At 44.9% G+C, this 13,958-nt stretch overlaps 1 protein-coding gene across 1 annotated transcript in view; it reads right to left on the bottom strand.

Annotated features, from left to right (window-relative positions):
- Positions 1-382: 382 nt before the first annotated feature.
- Positions 383-13,958, bottom strand: part of LMBRD1 (LMBR1 domain containing 1) — a 358,364-nt gene continuing 344,788 nt past the window's right edge. The window contains exon 16 of the mRNA XM_061568975.1: positions 383-4,565. Within this exon, the coding sequence (XP_061424959.1) occupies positions 4,452-4,565 (114 nt within the window). The 3' untranslated portion in view covers positions 383-4,451. The remainder of the gene's footprint in view (positions 4,566-13,958) is intronic.

Here is a 13,958-nt window from a genome sequence, read left to right as displayed (position 1 = left end):
AATTCCCAATCACACACTGCAGGACTTCCTTGTTATAATTGGGAAATGTACTGATTTATCACGGAAAGCCACACTGAGTCGTATAACTCTTTTTCAGGAGGGTCCTGGATTGAGTTTTTATTTTAAGACGTGTTTAGCCAATTCTTGACTGTTTATTATACACGTGGGAGGAGACCGGAGCACGCGGAGAAACGCCACGCATGCAAGGGGGCAACGCTCTATCCCCCGTGCAGATGGAAACAGATGGCGATTATTACTTGCTGTACCGCCTTCTCCTGCCTCGCCAGGGAATGGGACCTCAAGACATCTGTGTGCAATCCACCAACCCTCACTGCCTCCCCGGTGTTGAATCACAGGCCACAGACATGGGCACCACTGGCTCAGCTTCCTCCATTCCCTCATTTCCTTTATTCCAGAATGTCACATCTTACACACGTTTCATTACTGATACAATAACCAGATGCACTGGATGTGATGAGGACTGAGCAATTAATGTAAATCCTTATATTATACAGTATATACACACATCATTTAAGCTGCAATGCCCGTTCTCGTTACAGTATTCGCAGAAAGTTATCTCAACAACATTGCTCGCGTTCAATTGTATGCACCACTCTGGCACGCAGCGCCTCACATGTTGCTGTGAAGTGAAACAAGGATAATCAATAGGATATATACTTTATTAATTAGAGCGATAATGAAATATGAAATTATGAACATGAAATACGTGTATTGTGATTGAGGCAGCTTTTGAGTATCTCGACCGATAATTCAGAGTGATAATATGAAGTGAACATTTTTCATAGATTAGCAACACATTTGGATGAGTGATATTAAAGCACAAACCTTCGCAGCAAAATCTCGGGAATGGATGCATCGAAAATGCACATCGTGTGCACTTTATCACCGAGACATCAATTCACAACCACCGTCTGAAGTGAAGATACCCGCGAATATCCAGCCATTGCAATACAGCGTGTCTCAAAAAAATGTTAACACTTATATGGGCCTGTCGTTTTCAATGTAAAAAGAACGGATAATACACTGTAACATAACAAAAAACGTATGTTAATAGCTTCAAAAAGTAAGTCTCCACTTGTTTGCCATCATTGTCACATGCCTGGTGGTCTCCAGAGCCCGGAGGGACATTTCTTGTGGCCTTGTTGCAAATTCTCAGAATTGTTAACATTTTTTTGAAGCACCCTGTATAACGGAACGTTTGAAAAAAAAATCCCATGGCTGGTAAAAAGCTCAAGATCAAGAGGACACCAGGGCCTGTGTCATCGACGCCGCTGCTTTCTCCCAAGAGGAATCAACTCGACAGTTGCCATGCAAACCTCACAGGGCTGCACTTGCAAAAATCGCACCATCTGTCTGCGGCCTTCCCCTCGGCTGGATGCCACCCCAATGCCTGCATCGGTGACCTGCCCTCCCCTGTCCTGTGTCAACTGCCTCACAACTATAGCAAATCTCCTCTCTCTGATGACATCTGCAAATAATTTCGTTCCGTGCTCGCTTCTGAACTTCCAAGGCGCTCACCATATTCTGCCATGAAACAGCTAGCATTTTCAAATTGCCATCATTTCCCCACCGACAATGTTACGTTCACATCTGCTGATATGTTTTCTCCATTTTATTGTTGGCGTTGCTATAGTATTCGCAAGTGGACCACTGTACATCCACAGGTGCTCATGATTTCCCACTGAAAAGTGTCTTGTTCCGTGTTACTTAAAATTGGCACCCAGTCAGTTTAACATGCAACAACCCAGTCAGAATGAATACACTCACACCCCACTGTGCACAAACCTGCATCTCGTTGGTGAAAATGTGCAATTGCTATAAATCCACATTGATGTGAACGGCCTGATGGTAAGGACATCTAATTCAGCTCGGGGCATCAATCGCGAGAATGTCCCGATGCGTGCAGCCTTACGCGTCACACGTTCGTTTATCTGCAAATGTAACCCGCGAAGAATCAGTGGGCGTCGATGCAGAGACCGAGGCTGAGAAAACATTACAAAACGCCGTTAAAACTGACGCACGGTGTAACGAGCTGAATTTTAGTGCACATTCACCTGCTGCCCATTAACAAGTCTGGACGGAATCGAACATAAAAAGCTATGCACGCATCGCACCGTCTAATCACGCGTAATTCATCAAGATGTAACATTAAGCATAAATCAGTCCCAAGACTGACATCTTACCATGCAATAGTCCTACAAATGATTTTTTCTGCAGGAGATAAAGCCGCACTATTACCTCTCCCTGTACAGCGCTTCTCAAAGTAGCTTCCATTTCCGCCAAACATGCTTTCGTGCATTATTTTAAACAGGTTGTTGCCAATTTCTAGGGCTCCCTTAGAAATCATGTACATTACCGATACAAATTCCTGGGTTTTACAGATAGAAGAAAATGTAAACTAAAAGCCCATCAGGTCACAGTCAGAGGGCATTATGGGTAATGTCTACGTTGCCACCAAACTTCGCCAATTGCCTCTCCCTCTCGGCTGGATCCCGGACCAATTACAGTTAACATCCAATCGGCAAGATCCGTTCTTACAGTATCTCATCATCATCTGGGTTTTCATCTTCCCCTATGGTTGCTGACCTCTTGGGTGCCACTGCCACTGCATGTCTCGGTAACTGCGCTCCTTCACCCAGCAAATGAGTGGCACTCATCACAGTTTCCTCTCCTGACTACATCCCAGCACCGTGCTGAAACATTCTATTCCAAATGCATAGCAAAAAACCGCAAACGTACTGTTTTGAAAGAGCATCACAGCAAATATCACGTAAACATGGAAGGGCAAAGTTCAGATGCTGCCTGCAACCAATAAATGCAAGTCTTTGTCCTCAAGCTTTCAACAGTTGGTGAATTTAAATGTTTTATATGCATTTCTAAATACAAAGAGAAGCCTTATATTTATTTAACAAAATTTCATGAATTTTCAATGGAGGGAAAAGTTCAATTTTTGTTCGTTTTTAATGGAAAATACGATTGTGATAAAAAAATCTGATTGAAAAAAAAGTTAAATGTCAGTCCAGTTCTTATGAAGTCCTAATGGCTAAAAGAGTGATGAAATTGAGTTTTTTTTTCGTTTCACTTTAATCTGTAAATATTATTAACGTGATAATCTATGCAAGTCCAATCATTAACAGACTTAAAACAAACGGCTTTGTTTGTAAGCAATGAAAGCACAAACACAAAACAAGTTAGGAAAATTAACCTATATGATCGATTAGGGCTGGCATTATAGCTCAATGTGTTGTGCAATAGGGCACTCACTAGTCATGAGTTTCGAGCTCAAATCCTAGCCATGGTGGATTCAGCCACCACAGTCTGGAAAATGAAAAGACACTCTGGTCTGCTCATGGAGGAGACACACTTCACCCTCTACACTTGCAATTTTAAGTGTTGATTTGAAAATATTCTGTCCGGAAAAAAATAACAACAAAAAACAAAATCTCATTCAAATATTTTGAATTTCATCTCGGTATACACACACACACACGAGAGAGTATTTGTGTGGATCGTTTAAGGAAAATAATAGGAATCGCTGGCATGGGCACCGTCAAGATTAATGTTTGCGAGCAGCATCTGCTTCACAGCTCAATCTTGAACTGTTGAGACTTTGCCAGATGTCATCTAGTGAGTTGCGCCCAGTTCAACCAACATTAATACGGCTACACAATGCTAATTGTCAGATCGTAATGGGGTCAATTCCACGGAAACAAATTTACAGTAAAAATGTAAGCGTATCGGACATATTTCCGTGGAGGAAAAGCACAAGCGAAAAAAAATTACCACCGCAAATCAATACTGCATTTCAGCAAAATAACACGTTTAGAAAGTTAACACGGGAAAAATGGCCCATTTTCAAGAGTGCCCATATTTCCGTACTGTTCGTGGTAAAGGTGGCGAGTTGTTTCGGTTACAAACATCATGAGAAATTCTATCCAGTGCACGACCCTTTGTCAGCAAACCACCGCAGAAGTTACTCAAGGCCTATTTATACAAACTACGCGTGCACCATCTATATGCCCTGCAAAGACTATTTGCTGCAAGTGAAACCAAAAACTTAAGTCTAAGAGCTGACATTTTTTGCCAAATGAAGTGAAACAATTCAATGTGATTTTTTTTTTGCTCTCTGTGCAGTCATTGGTGATCAGGCTCGCCGCACATGAGAACCTTCTTTTAACGCCGCCTGGGTTTGAACCCAGACGACTGCACCTACGTAGCGTCAACCCTGCACTCTAGAAATAAAACGGTAGCGACGCTAAACACATGTGCTTATCGGGTCTCTATTCCCTGCGCGTGCACGTGATCAGGCGTGCACCGCACATATATGTGAGTATTCGCTTTCCCCTTTCGTTCAGTGCAGCGTTGAGAGTCGCAGGAATGAGCCGAATGGGAATGTCGGCATTTCGATGCCCGTCGTGCGCCGCTGAGCGTTACACGCGGACCAGCTCGTCCTCGCTGTCCTCGCTCAAGTACGCGTCTGTGTCCGCGTCCACCGAGGAGCGTCGCCCCCTGAAGCACGAGACAATCGTCCCCAGGACAAACACCTGCACACACGGTTCAGGGACATACACAAAAAGACAAAGATCACCCGCCGTAAGCCTACGCAAGCCGTTGGGGCAAGTGCTGTTAGCGAGCAACACCCATGAACGTCGGAACGGCACACGAGGGGGTGGGTGGCCAGCACCACTTCCAGGCGTCTGTCTCCCTCGTGGTGGTGTTTACACACCGCACAAGGTACCCATTTGAGGCCGAGTCGAGCCACGGGAGGCCCAGGACCAGTTCTCATATTCCTCACTGGTGTTGGCCGTAAGAGGCAATCGAACTTGGGTCGCCTGGGTCGCAGCATGGCGCGCTAACCGCGACACTGCCAGTCCCCACACATACACAGGCAGGAAAGCACAAATGCGCGTGTGCGGGATGCCCACATACACAGGGAGACACATGCACGCAGGGACGTGCACACCCAAAACACCTTGTTTGTGTTGCTCTTAAATAGGACGTGTGGTTCAGACGTCGCGTCCTGTTGGCAACTTAGTGCTGCTGGCGGAATTGTATTTAATTATTACAATGGTTCATGAGCACAGGGCCAAAAATGCGAGCAACAGACAGCGTTACAGAAGTTGCAATTGTTGAATTTAGCAATGTTATGAGAACTTGGGAATCGCCGCTATGGGAAGGAATTTCCAAGTGCAGCAGTGTGGGTCAAGAAGCAGAAAGAGAAGTGTTGTCACCTGCAGTGTGGTGAGTGGGTGGGTGGCTGAGTGTTGTTGTGACCTGCAGTGTGGTGGTTGAACACTATGAATGAGATGAAAAAGTCAGTCTGGAAGACCGAGGACTCAACATGGGTGTAGGAATCAATGAGTGAAGTTCCTAGGAACAATAACCATGGTAGTAGCAATATAAAAAAAATTTGGGGTGATATGTGAAAGGGAATTCTGCAAGTACATACGCATATGATTACATATAGAGCAAATGGCTTAATCATATGGCTCTGCATTTAAAACCATACAAATAATTTAATTTTCATCAAACATAAGCACTTCAACTGGAAGCCCTGAGCCAGTGGTGAACATTCTACATTTCAGTGAGTCTTGCCAAAGGACCACAACTGAATGTGATATTCTGTCTTTCATCCCTTTGTCAATCTGCTGCTGGATGAAGCCCCCCCCCACCACCACACCGTGTGTGTCATGGGTGTTGTAAAAGCATACTTCAGAACGCCGGTCAGTGAGGGTTGGTGGTGTGGTTGTGGGGTCGCGTAGGTCCCATTCCTGATATCACTCGCCACTCACCGTAAGCCATGGTCGGAAATCTAACCGAGGTCACCGAGTTGATAAAAACACTCCCCTGGACCACTGCGCAATAATAATAATTTTATATACAGCAAAGATGAACGATACACATAAAAAGCCACATTACAACGATATATCATGAAGATAACAAATATATATGAAGGATATCGTACAAGCCGGCTGAGACAGATGTACTGTACTGCGTATATTTTCAATGAAAGTGTCTCTCATTCTCGAGCGTACGGCATTCCTCATCTTTACTGCTGGTGCCAAGCAAGAGATGGAAATTCCACATTCCTAAAGTGGGGACCAATCTGCCCACAAGACAATGACTGTGGTTGTGGGGTAGTAGTAACTACTTGATTTTATCCCAGATGGAGAGTATTGCGTTGTGGCTATTATTTTATTTCATTAAATATTTCGTGTTCTTGATGTGAAAGCTTTAATTCACCTCTACCATTAAATTTCATAAATCGTATAAATTGAAGGCCTTTGGTTTTTGTTCATTAAAATATCACCATATGTTTCCGCAGATTTTTCTAATAATAAATTAAACGTCCGAGCCCTGTCACGTTACAAAGCCTCTTTCAATACAATTCCTGCTGACACATTACTTTTGTAATTAGCAGGTTTTTATATGGAAGTTTATTGCTCGCACAAAACCTATAATTTTTGTTTATGTTGAGGAAAAGGACCACGTATGGGATAAATTAAGCTGACGTGCAACCAGCCATTAGGTACTGTAACGGAATGATCGATGGGATTCCGGCGCGTCTGAGGTATCACAAATAATGAGTTACTCGCACAAATATGACTCGTTATTTTCCCAAGGAAGCCTTTGCTCTCGGGGCTCTGTGTCAATAAGGCCCTGCATGGGATCTTTGATTCATTACGTTTTTAATGTGCTTGCTTGTGGAGGACAACTGGAGCGCTGAGAGAAAACCGCACGTGTGCAAGGAGATGGCACACGTGCTCGTGCCTTGAAGTCTGCGTCCTACTTGCTGCACTGCATTCTGGGGGCACAGCGCTGCAACTGCAGGTGGGTATATCACACACTTGATCTCAGCTCGATCCCACCGGGGCCCCCGCCCCCTCCAAAGTGCATGACTAAATGCGAGGCTGACGTTTCGGGTCATATTCCATCCTCAGAGCTGGAGAGAGAGAGAGGGAAGTTTGGCTTACGTGATAAATGGGGAGATGGCACTCGATACGACTGGTTGCCTTGAAACAACTGGGACATGCTAAGACGCTTTATTGGTTTTAAATTAACAAAAATAATAATGACATTGTGACGGTCCCACCTGATGACGGAGACTTGTGTTGCCTAGGAAATGTCGTGATTTATTATTTTATTTCTATTATTTCCATTATTTTTATTATTTATTTTTACCTACGTGACTTTACCGAAAAAACCTAAGACTAATATATGAACTTGAAATTTACTGAATCAAGTGAGTAAATTTAGCTGTGACGGTCCCACCTGATGACGGAGACTTGTGTTGCCTCCGAAACGTCGTGATTTATTATTTTATTTCCATTATGACTTTTATTAACTTTTAATTTTATTTTTTACCTACGTGACTTTATCGAAAAAACCTAAGAGTATGAATCCTTGCAGTCACGAAAGCTTCAAATCTAGAATTGATCACGCGCCTGATTTTGCAGACAAGTCAACAGCTCAAGATGCGCGGAGCCAAGCTCAGGGCTGCTCGTAAGCCTGACCAAACAGATGTTTCTTGAAAGTGAGAGTGCATTTCATGTTGCGGATGTGCTAAGGGATATAGAGTGTTCCACACTGAGGGGGCGACAGCAGAGAACCGATACAATGCTGTGACAGCTCGAGACCTTGACACGGGAAGCTTTCTAAGAGAAGACACCGAACGTCAAACAAACCCATCGCAAGCCACAAACAAAAACGCCATCGACTCATTTACGTGACACCGTGTGTCGTTTTGTGCTAGGGAGCAGCCTCCGCTGCCGATGTTGCCCCTCGACATTTTAATTCCATGAGTCAGCCACCAAGCTTGGCGGTGGCCAGCAGAATGCAAATCTCCATTCGCTCAGTCGTGTTGCGGAAAATGCCACGTGCCACCGTGCCAGGATGTAGCAGACCGAAGCATTAATTAGCTCTGAAAACGGAGCACTCTGGAACGGCTCTCGCTTGCCACCCACGCAGATCTCATCCCTCAAGACGCGAGCGTTACGTTTCGCTGCGTGATGCACGGCGTGGGCACAGTCAAAGGAGCTGCGCTGCTGGGGGGCTGGTTTTGTGGCAGAAAAGGCGCGTGTACATTTTTTTTTTACGCGTGCGAATACCTTACGGCGTTAACATTTGTTCGGCCAAACGTGCGCGCGTTTCTGAAGTACAGCGATAAATATCTAAATGAAATCTAAATACGTACAATGTTATATATATAAATAATCATATATATAATAGCAATGCATGTTAAATATAAATAAATATATCGCTCTGATAACTCCTCATGTATAAGTGAAATTATACCATAATTGCTAAATACATAAAATCTGAATACATTTATTCATCCGAGCGATGAAAATGTATATACTCGAATTTAGAGAAGAGATCTGATTTGCATTGCCCTCCTGGTGAGTGTTGACCATGAATTGCAAGTGCTGCAGAGAAAGTATTTTCTTGCATTCATAGGTTTTTTTCCCCCGCTCTTCAACTAGAAATGTAAGTGCTAATTTACATTTCCATTTTATAACTTTTCAATAGCACGGGCAATTAATTTCATATTGAGTTTCACTGACGAGAGTGCGTATCTCATTCTCAGTCATTAATTAGGAATGAAACAGATGCAGAATATATAGTAATATAATTAATATTAAAGTACAAATAAATGCGGTACTTTGTGAATCCACTACTGGATGAGGACCTCCGCATGGGATTTGTAATCCTTTGGGGCATGAGGGTTATTTAGCCGTTGTTCAGGTTCCGGCTATCACTCATCACCAGAATTAGCCATCATTGTGAAATGAACTCAGCTCACCGAGTTAAGAGATTATTGTGCTCACCACTGCGTCACCACTCTACCCAGAAAACATATAAATAAATTTGCCAATGTATTACGTTTCTTTCCCATGCTTAAAAACAAGCAGACTCGATAAATATCCCAAAAGCAAACTACGGTTATAAAAAAAAAACATCCATGATGCCTTAATCTGGTATATGCATGCATGCCTGTGTACACTTACGTACAAAGTGTTAAAACGCTGCGCCGCACAGAGTTAAAGGCGGTGTGTTAAATGATGCAAGTGCATCTGTGTTGCCGCTTCGCCCTGCGCAGCTGTTTGGAGGTTAAAACCAGATAAGCAAAGTAATCCACAATGAATACCGTGAATATCTCTGGCATCTGCCAACCGCATTGCAAGTAGGACAATCTAAGCAATTAACTAAAACAAAACAAGTGCCGTGCAAATTTAAGATGATTGCGCTATTGGGATCGATACAAACAAAAGGCCTTAATCAGACAAGAGCAATTCACGATTGCAATTATCATAACAGGCATTGTTGCCTGAAATGTTGTCGAGCAAAGTATTAATACCAGAGAGAATTCTAATTCCATGTTGCCTCCACCACTATGCTTATGATTCATGCCATGTACAGCCTGTGTTCATCCAGAAATGCCTCTTCTCCAAAAGTCTGCAAAAATCTGCATTGAGATGTTCGGCCATCAGCTCATTCTGATTTGTTTTTGTCAGGGTTGTCTGACCATACTTCACCACGCTGGTCACTGTGGGTTAGTGATGGTGTGGGTGGTGGGGGAGAGCACTGGTGTTTGGCGTTGTTGGGAATCACACTCAGATGATTGGTAACTGCTATGCCACTCATTCACCTATTCTTAGGTTTTTTCGGTAAAGTCACGTAGGTAAAAAATTAAAATTAATAAAAGTAAAATAAAAATTAAATCAAAATCACGACGTTTCGGAGGCAACACAAGCTTCCGTCTTCAGGTGTATCAAGTACAGCAGTCGTGCTGTGACGGTTCCACCTGAAGACGGAAGCTTGTGTTGCCTCCGAAACGTGGTGAATTTGATTTTATTTTTATTTAACTTTTATTAATTTAAATTTAAATTTTTTACCTACGTGACTTTACCGAAAAAACCTAAGAATATGAATCCTTGCAGTCACGAAAGCTTCAAATCTAGAACTGATCCACCTTCCCTTGGATTATAATTATCGCCGTGATGAGATTGCTTCTCTCTTTTTTGATAAGAAAAAAAGACTTAAGGGCAGACACCCTCGCTGTCTGTTCTAATGTTGCTGCTGCTGCTGCACTGTGACACCGTCGCTGGGTGTATTATACAGCGCACACGGCTGTTAATTTCGAGGGAAAGAGAAATCCATGACAAGTAAGAGCTTACAGGACAGATGCATTGTAATGAGCAGAGCATATTCAAGGTGTGGGACTGCTCATCGGCACAAGGAAGTTGTCCCATAATTGCAATCACATTCCTCGAGTAGGGATACGTGAGGTTGTTTCTCTCCTGGCAAATCTTGCTCCTCCGTGAACAACCATTCACTTTGCATTTCGCATTCTGCGTTTATCATTATTTAAAGGTTGTGCCCCCTTGAATTTGGTGTTTTGCCGCCCAACCGAAATTCTCTGGGCTGAGTGCCATTGCCTGATTTCAATTAAAGTCATCAGTGTTAACATATGGGATTGGCTGGAGAGCCAAGATATAGAGGTCCCACATGGATGGCTTTATTATGCATCTGTGGCTTTGGTACCCAATTCCCCTTATTCCCGAGATGCCGTTTTGACAAAGTTCCGCGATTTCACAGTTTTTTTTAAAACCTTAAAACCTGAGTTCATATGGCCCTAGACCGTGTAATTGTGTGTCTCTGCGTTAATGTATTCAGTGTGCATGAGGGAAGTGGCAGACACCTCTAGTGATGGACAGGAAGAATAACCTCCATGAGGACAGGAAGTGACATCATAGCCATTGCATGTAATCGCGCAGTCATTTTTGTCAGGAGACATAAGAGCTGGAACGAATCGTTTTCACGGAATCAGAGTGAATTGCAGCCACTCGATATCAATGCACTGCTTCTTGAGACGTTGCTTGCAATAAAAACCCATGGGAATTCAAAACGTTGTCAACCGTAAAAACAAACAAGTAAATCAGCGCTGCCCGCAATTGAAATACTGTGCCTCTGCGCAGCCACGGTTTCAATTGGCACCTTGCAACACATTTGATCCGAAGGACTTGGTGGCAGCCTAGACAAATAAACTTCAGGCCACAACGAATGTGATTCTAACTGACGCGTGGAGTCATCCACATTAATCATAAATTATGGGATTGAGAAGCAAGGTGCATAGCAAGGAAATTACAACATAAATGTACATGCAAATTTATGGTAAATTGGCAAATCCAACTGAAATCTGCTCAGATGTGTATTTCAGAAATGCCACTATGTTGTATGTATGTTAAACTTCGTTTGCACCGTACGCAGCCAACCGTGATAATTAATCGGAGGTGCGGGGGGAAGGACAAATGTGGAATGTGCAACTTAATGTGAAATGATGAACTACAGTACATAAATGTAATTGTCCTGCATAGTTCAGAGCAGTATCTCCTTTGGAGATTAAAAAAACACCTTGGCAATCACGGGTCAACAGCACAAATCAAACCAAGGCTTGTCAAATGTGTGCGGACAGCACCATATTACGTTAAAAGTAGCAGCAGATGGCAGCTTCCTCCGCTATGCCTCATTAGACATTATAATCCACTGGGACTCATATTTTGACACCGTGCTGTCTTAACCCGTTTAGCACAGTTTTTCAGACCCTCATTATGCACAATGCAGTGAAAAGCGACATTTATACATGCAACTGTACGTCTCGAAATTTGTGTGCTTTTGCCGCATCGAGACACAATACGGATTAATCGTGACGTGCCAGACTACCGCACCGTCACTCCATCCCGCCGTTCATTAAGTTCCCCACTTAACGAGGAAGGACGCGAAAGTGGAAGGGTGAAAGGCAGCATGGTGTCACCGGTATCATCAAACAGCAGCTCAAAGGCAATCTTTGGCATAAGGGACGGGGGTGGAGGGCGACGAAATGAAGGAACAACAATCCATAACTACCAGTTCATAATTATTTGACCATTATAATCGGCACATTGCAAAGAAAAGGCAGAAGCACAGTCCTCATTTGGACAATTTCTCATCGTAATCACCGTGAACTTTCATTTCTTTTGTCGAATGAGCATGTGCCATGTGCGATAACTTCAGTGCACGGGGGGGGGGGGGGGGGGTGTACACTGTCACTCCACCAGATGTAAGTTTTGAAGTTGGCAAAAACCATCCCGAAAATCGAGCAACACTTTGGTCGGCGAGCCTCGTTGGAAGGCTGATTGCACAGACGCCCTGCGAGACGTGTCACACAGAAATCTATTTTCAAAATCAAGTCACAATGATGACGCAAACAAGCTCAGAGCAGTGCTCAACTCCATCGGTGGCTCTGAGCCAGTGGTGGAAACTCCACATTCATATGGCTGAGGCCAGTCTGTTCAAAGGACAACCACTGTTGACTTCCCACAACCCTAAAAAAATATCGTGGCGAAATCGACCCATGAACGGGATTCGAACTCACGACCTCGTGAGTTCCAATTTGACCGCATCACCACCTGATAAGATTCTACACTTGCTAGCAGTTGCTTTACCTTCATAAAGAGATTAACCTTAAACAGGAAAACTAACAAACTGAAAACAATGCTTCTCATATAGTTTTAGAAAGGGTCTTCTATTAAATAAAACAAAACATTTACCCTTTTCTTGTTTTTAAACTATGAACACACATACTAGTCGTGCACAATACCAAGATGACCACTAACAAAGGGCAAGAAAGAAGGCAGCTGGGAATGGGGGTGGTCATAAATTAGTTGAACTACATACGCGTGCAGACACGCATACACACGTACACACACACACACACTGCCATGTTTATGACTTCAGTGCAGCCACATATAACCTGGCTCCAGCCGTGAACGTACGTGGTGGTGGTGGTGGGGTGGTGGTGGGGTGGTGGTGATGGTGGGGTGGTGGTGGTGGTGGGGTGGTGGTGGGGTGGTGATGGTGGGGTGGTGGGGTGGTGGTGGGGTGGTGGTGGGGTGGTGGGGTGGTGGTGGGGAGGTGGTGGTGGGATGTTGGTGGGGTGGTGGAGTGGTGGTGGTGGTGGGGTGGTGATGGTGGGGTGGTGGTGGTGGTGGGGTGGTGGTGGTGGGGTGGTGATGGTGGGGTGGTGGTGGTGGGGTGGTGGTGGTGGGGTGGTGGTGGTGGGGTGGTGGTGGGGTGGTGGGGTGGTGGTGGTGGTGGTGGGGTGGTGGTGGGGTGGTGGGGTGGTGGGGTGGTGGTGGTGGTGGTGGGGTGGTGGTGGTGGTGGTGGTGGGGTGGTGGTGGGGTGGTGGTGGTGGTGGGGTGGTGGTGGGGTGGTGGTGGTGGGGTGGTGGTGGAGGGGTGGTGGTGATGGTGGGGTGGTGGTGATGGTGGGGTGGTGGGGGGGTGGTGGGGTGGTGGTGGGGTGGTGGGGTGGTGGTGGTGGTGGTGGGGTGGTGGTGGGGTGGTGGGGTGGTGGTGGTGGGGTGGTGGTGGTGGTGGTGGGGTGGTGGGGTGGTGGTGGTGGTGGGGTGGTGGTGGTGGTGGGGTGGTGGTGGAGGGGTGGTGGTGATGGTGGGGTGGTGGGGTGGTGGTGGTGATGGGGTGGTGGTAGTGGGGTGGTGGTGGTATGGTGGTGGTGGGGTGGTGATGGTGGTGGGGTGGTGGTGGTGGGGTGGTGGTGGGGTGGTGGTGGTGGGGTGGATTCCTTTCCAAAATGCAATTCACGTCAGTGCAAATTTCTTTAATTTGACGTTCTCGCCATCCCACAGGCATTTTAATGGCCGCACTGCCACATCATTAGGGCTCTGCGTGTACGTTTTACGACCCCCCCCCCCTCCCCGTGATAACTACGCCTCGTTTTTTGATATGTTACAATAGCATGCTTTCCGCCATGAATTCTCATGTTAATGAACTGTCATCGACACTACATCAACTTTAATTTTGTAGGGGTGTTAAAAAAGGCTCCATATATATCCAAAAACAGAACTTCATAGTTCTTCAGTCACGTATTACCAATG

Source organism: Lethenteron reissneri, chromosome 42 (assembly GCF_015708825.2).
Source record: "Lethenteron reissneri isolate LAM-NWPU_2019-01 chromosome 42, ASM1570882v1, whole genome shotgun sequence".
Taxonomy (NCBI): domain Eukaryota; kingdom Metazoa; phylum Chordata; class Hyperoartia; order Petromyzontiformes; family Petromyzontidae; genus Lethenteron; species Lethenteron reissneri.
The sequence above is the reverse complement of the archived record's forward strand: the minus strand, read 5'-3'. Positions and strand labels throughout refer to the sequence as shown.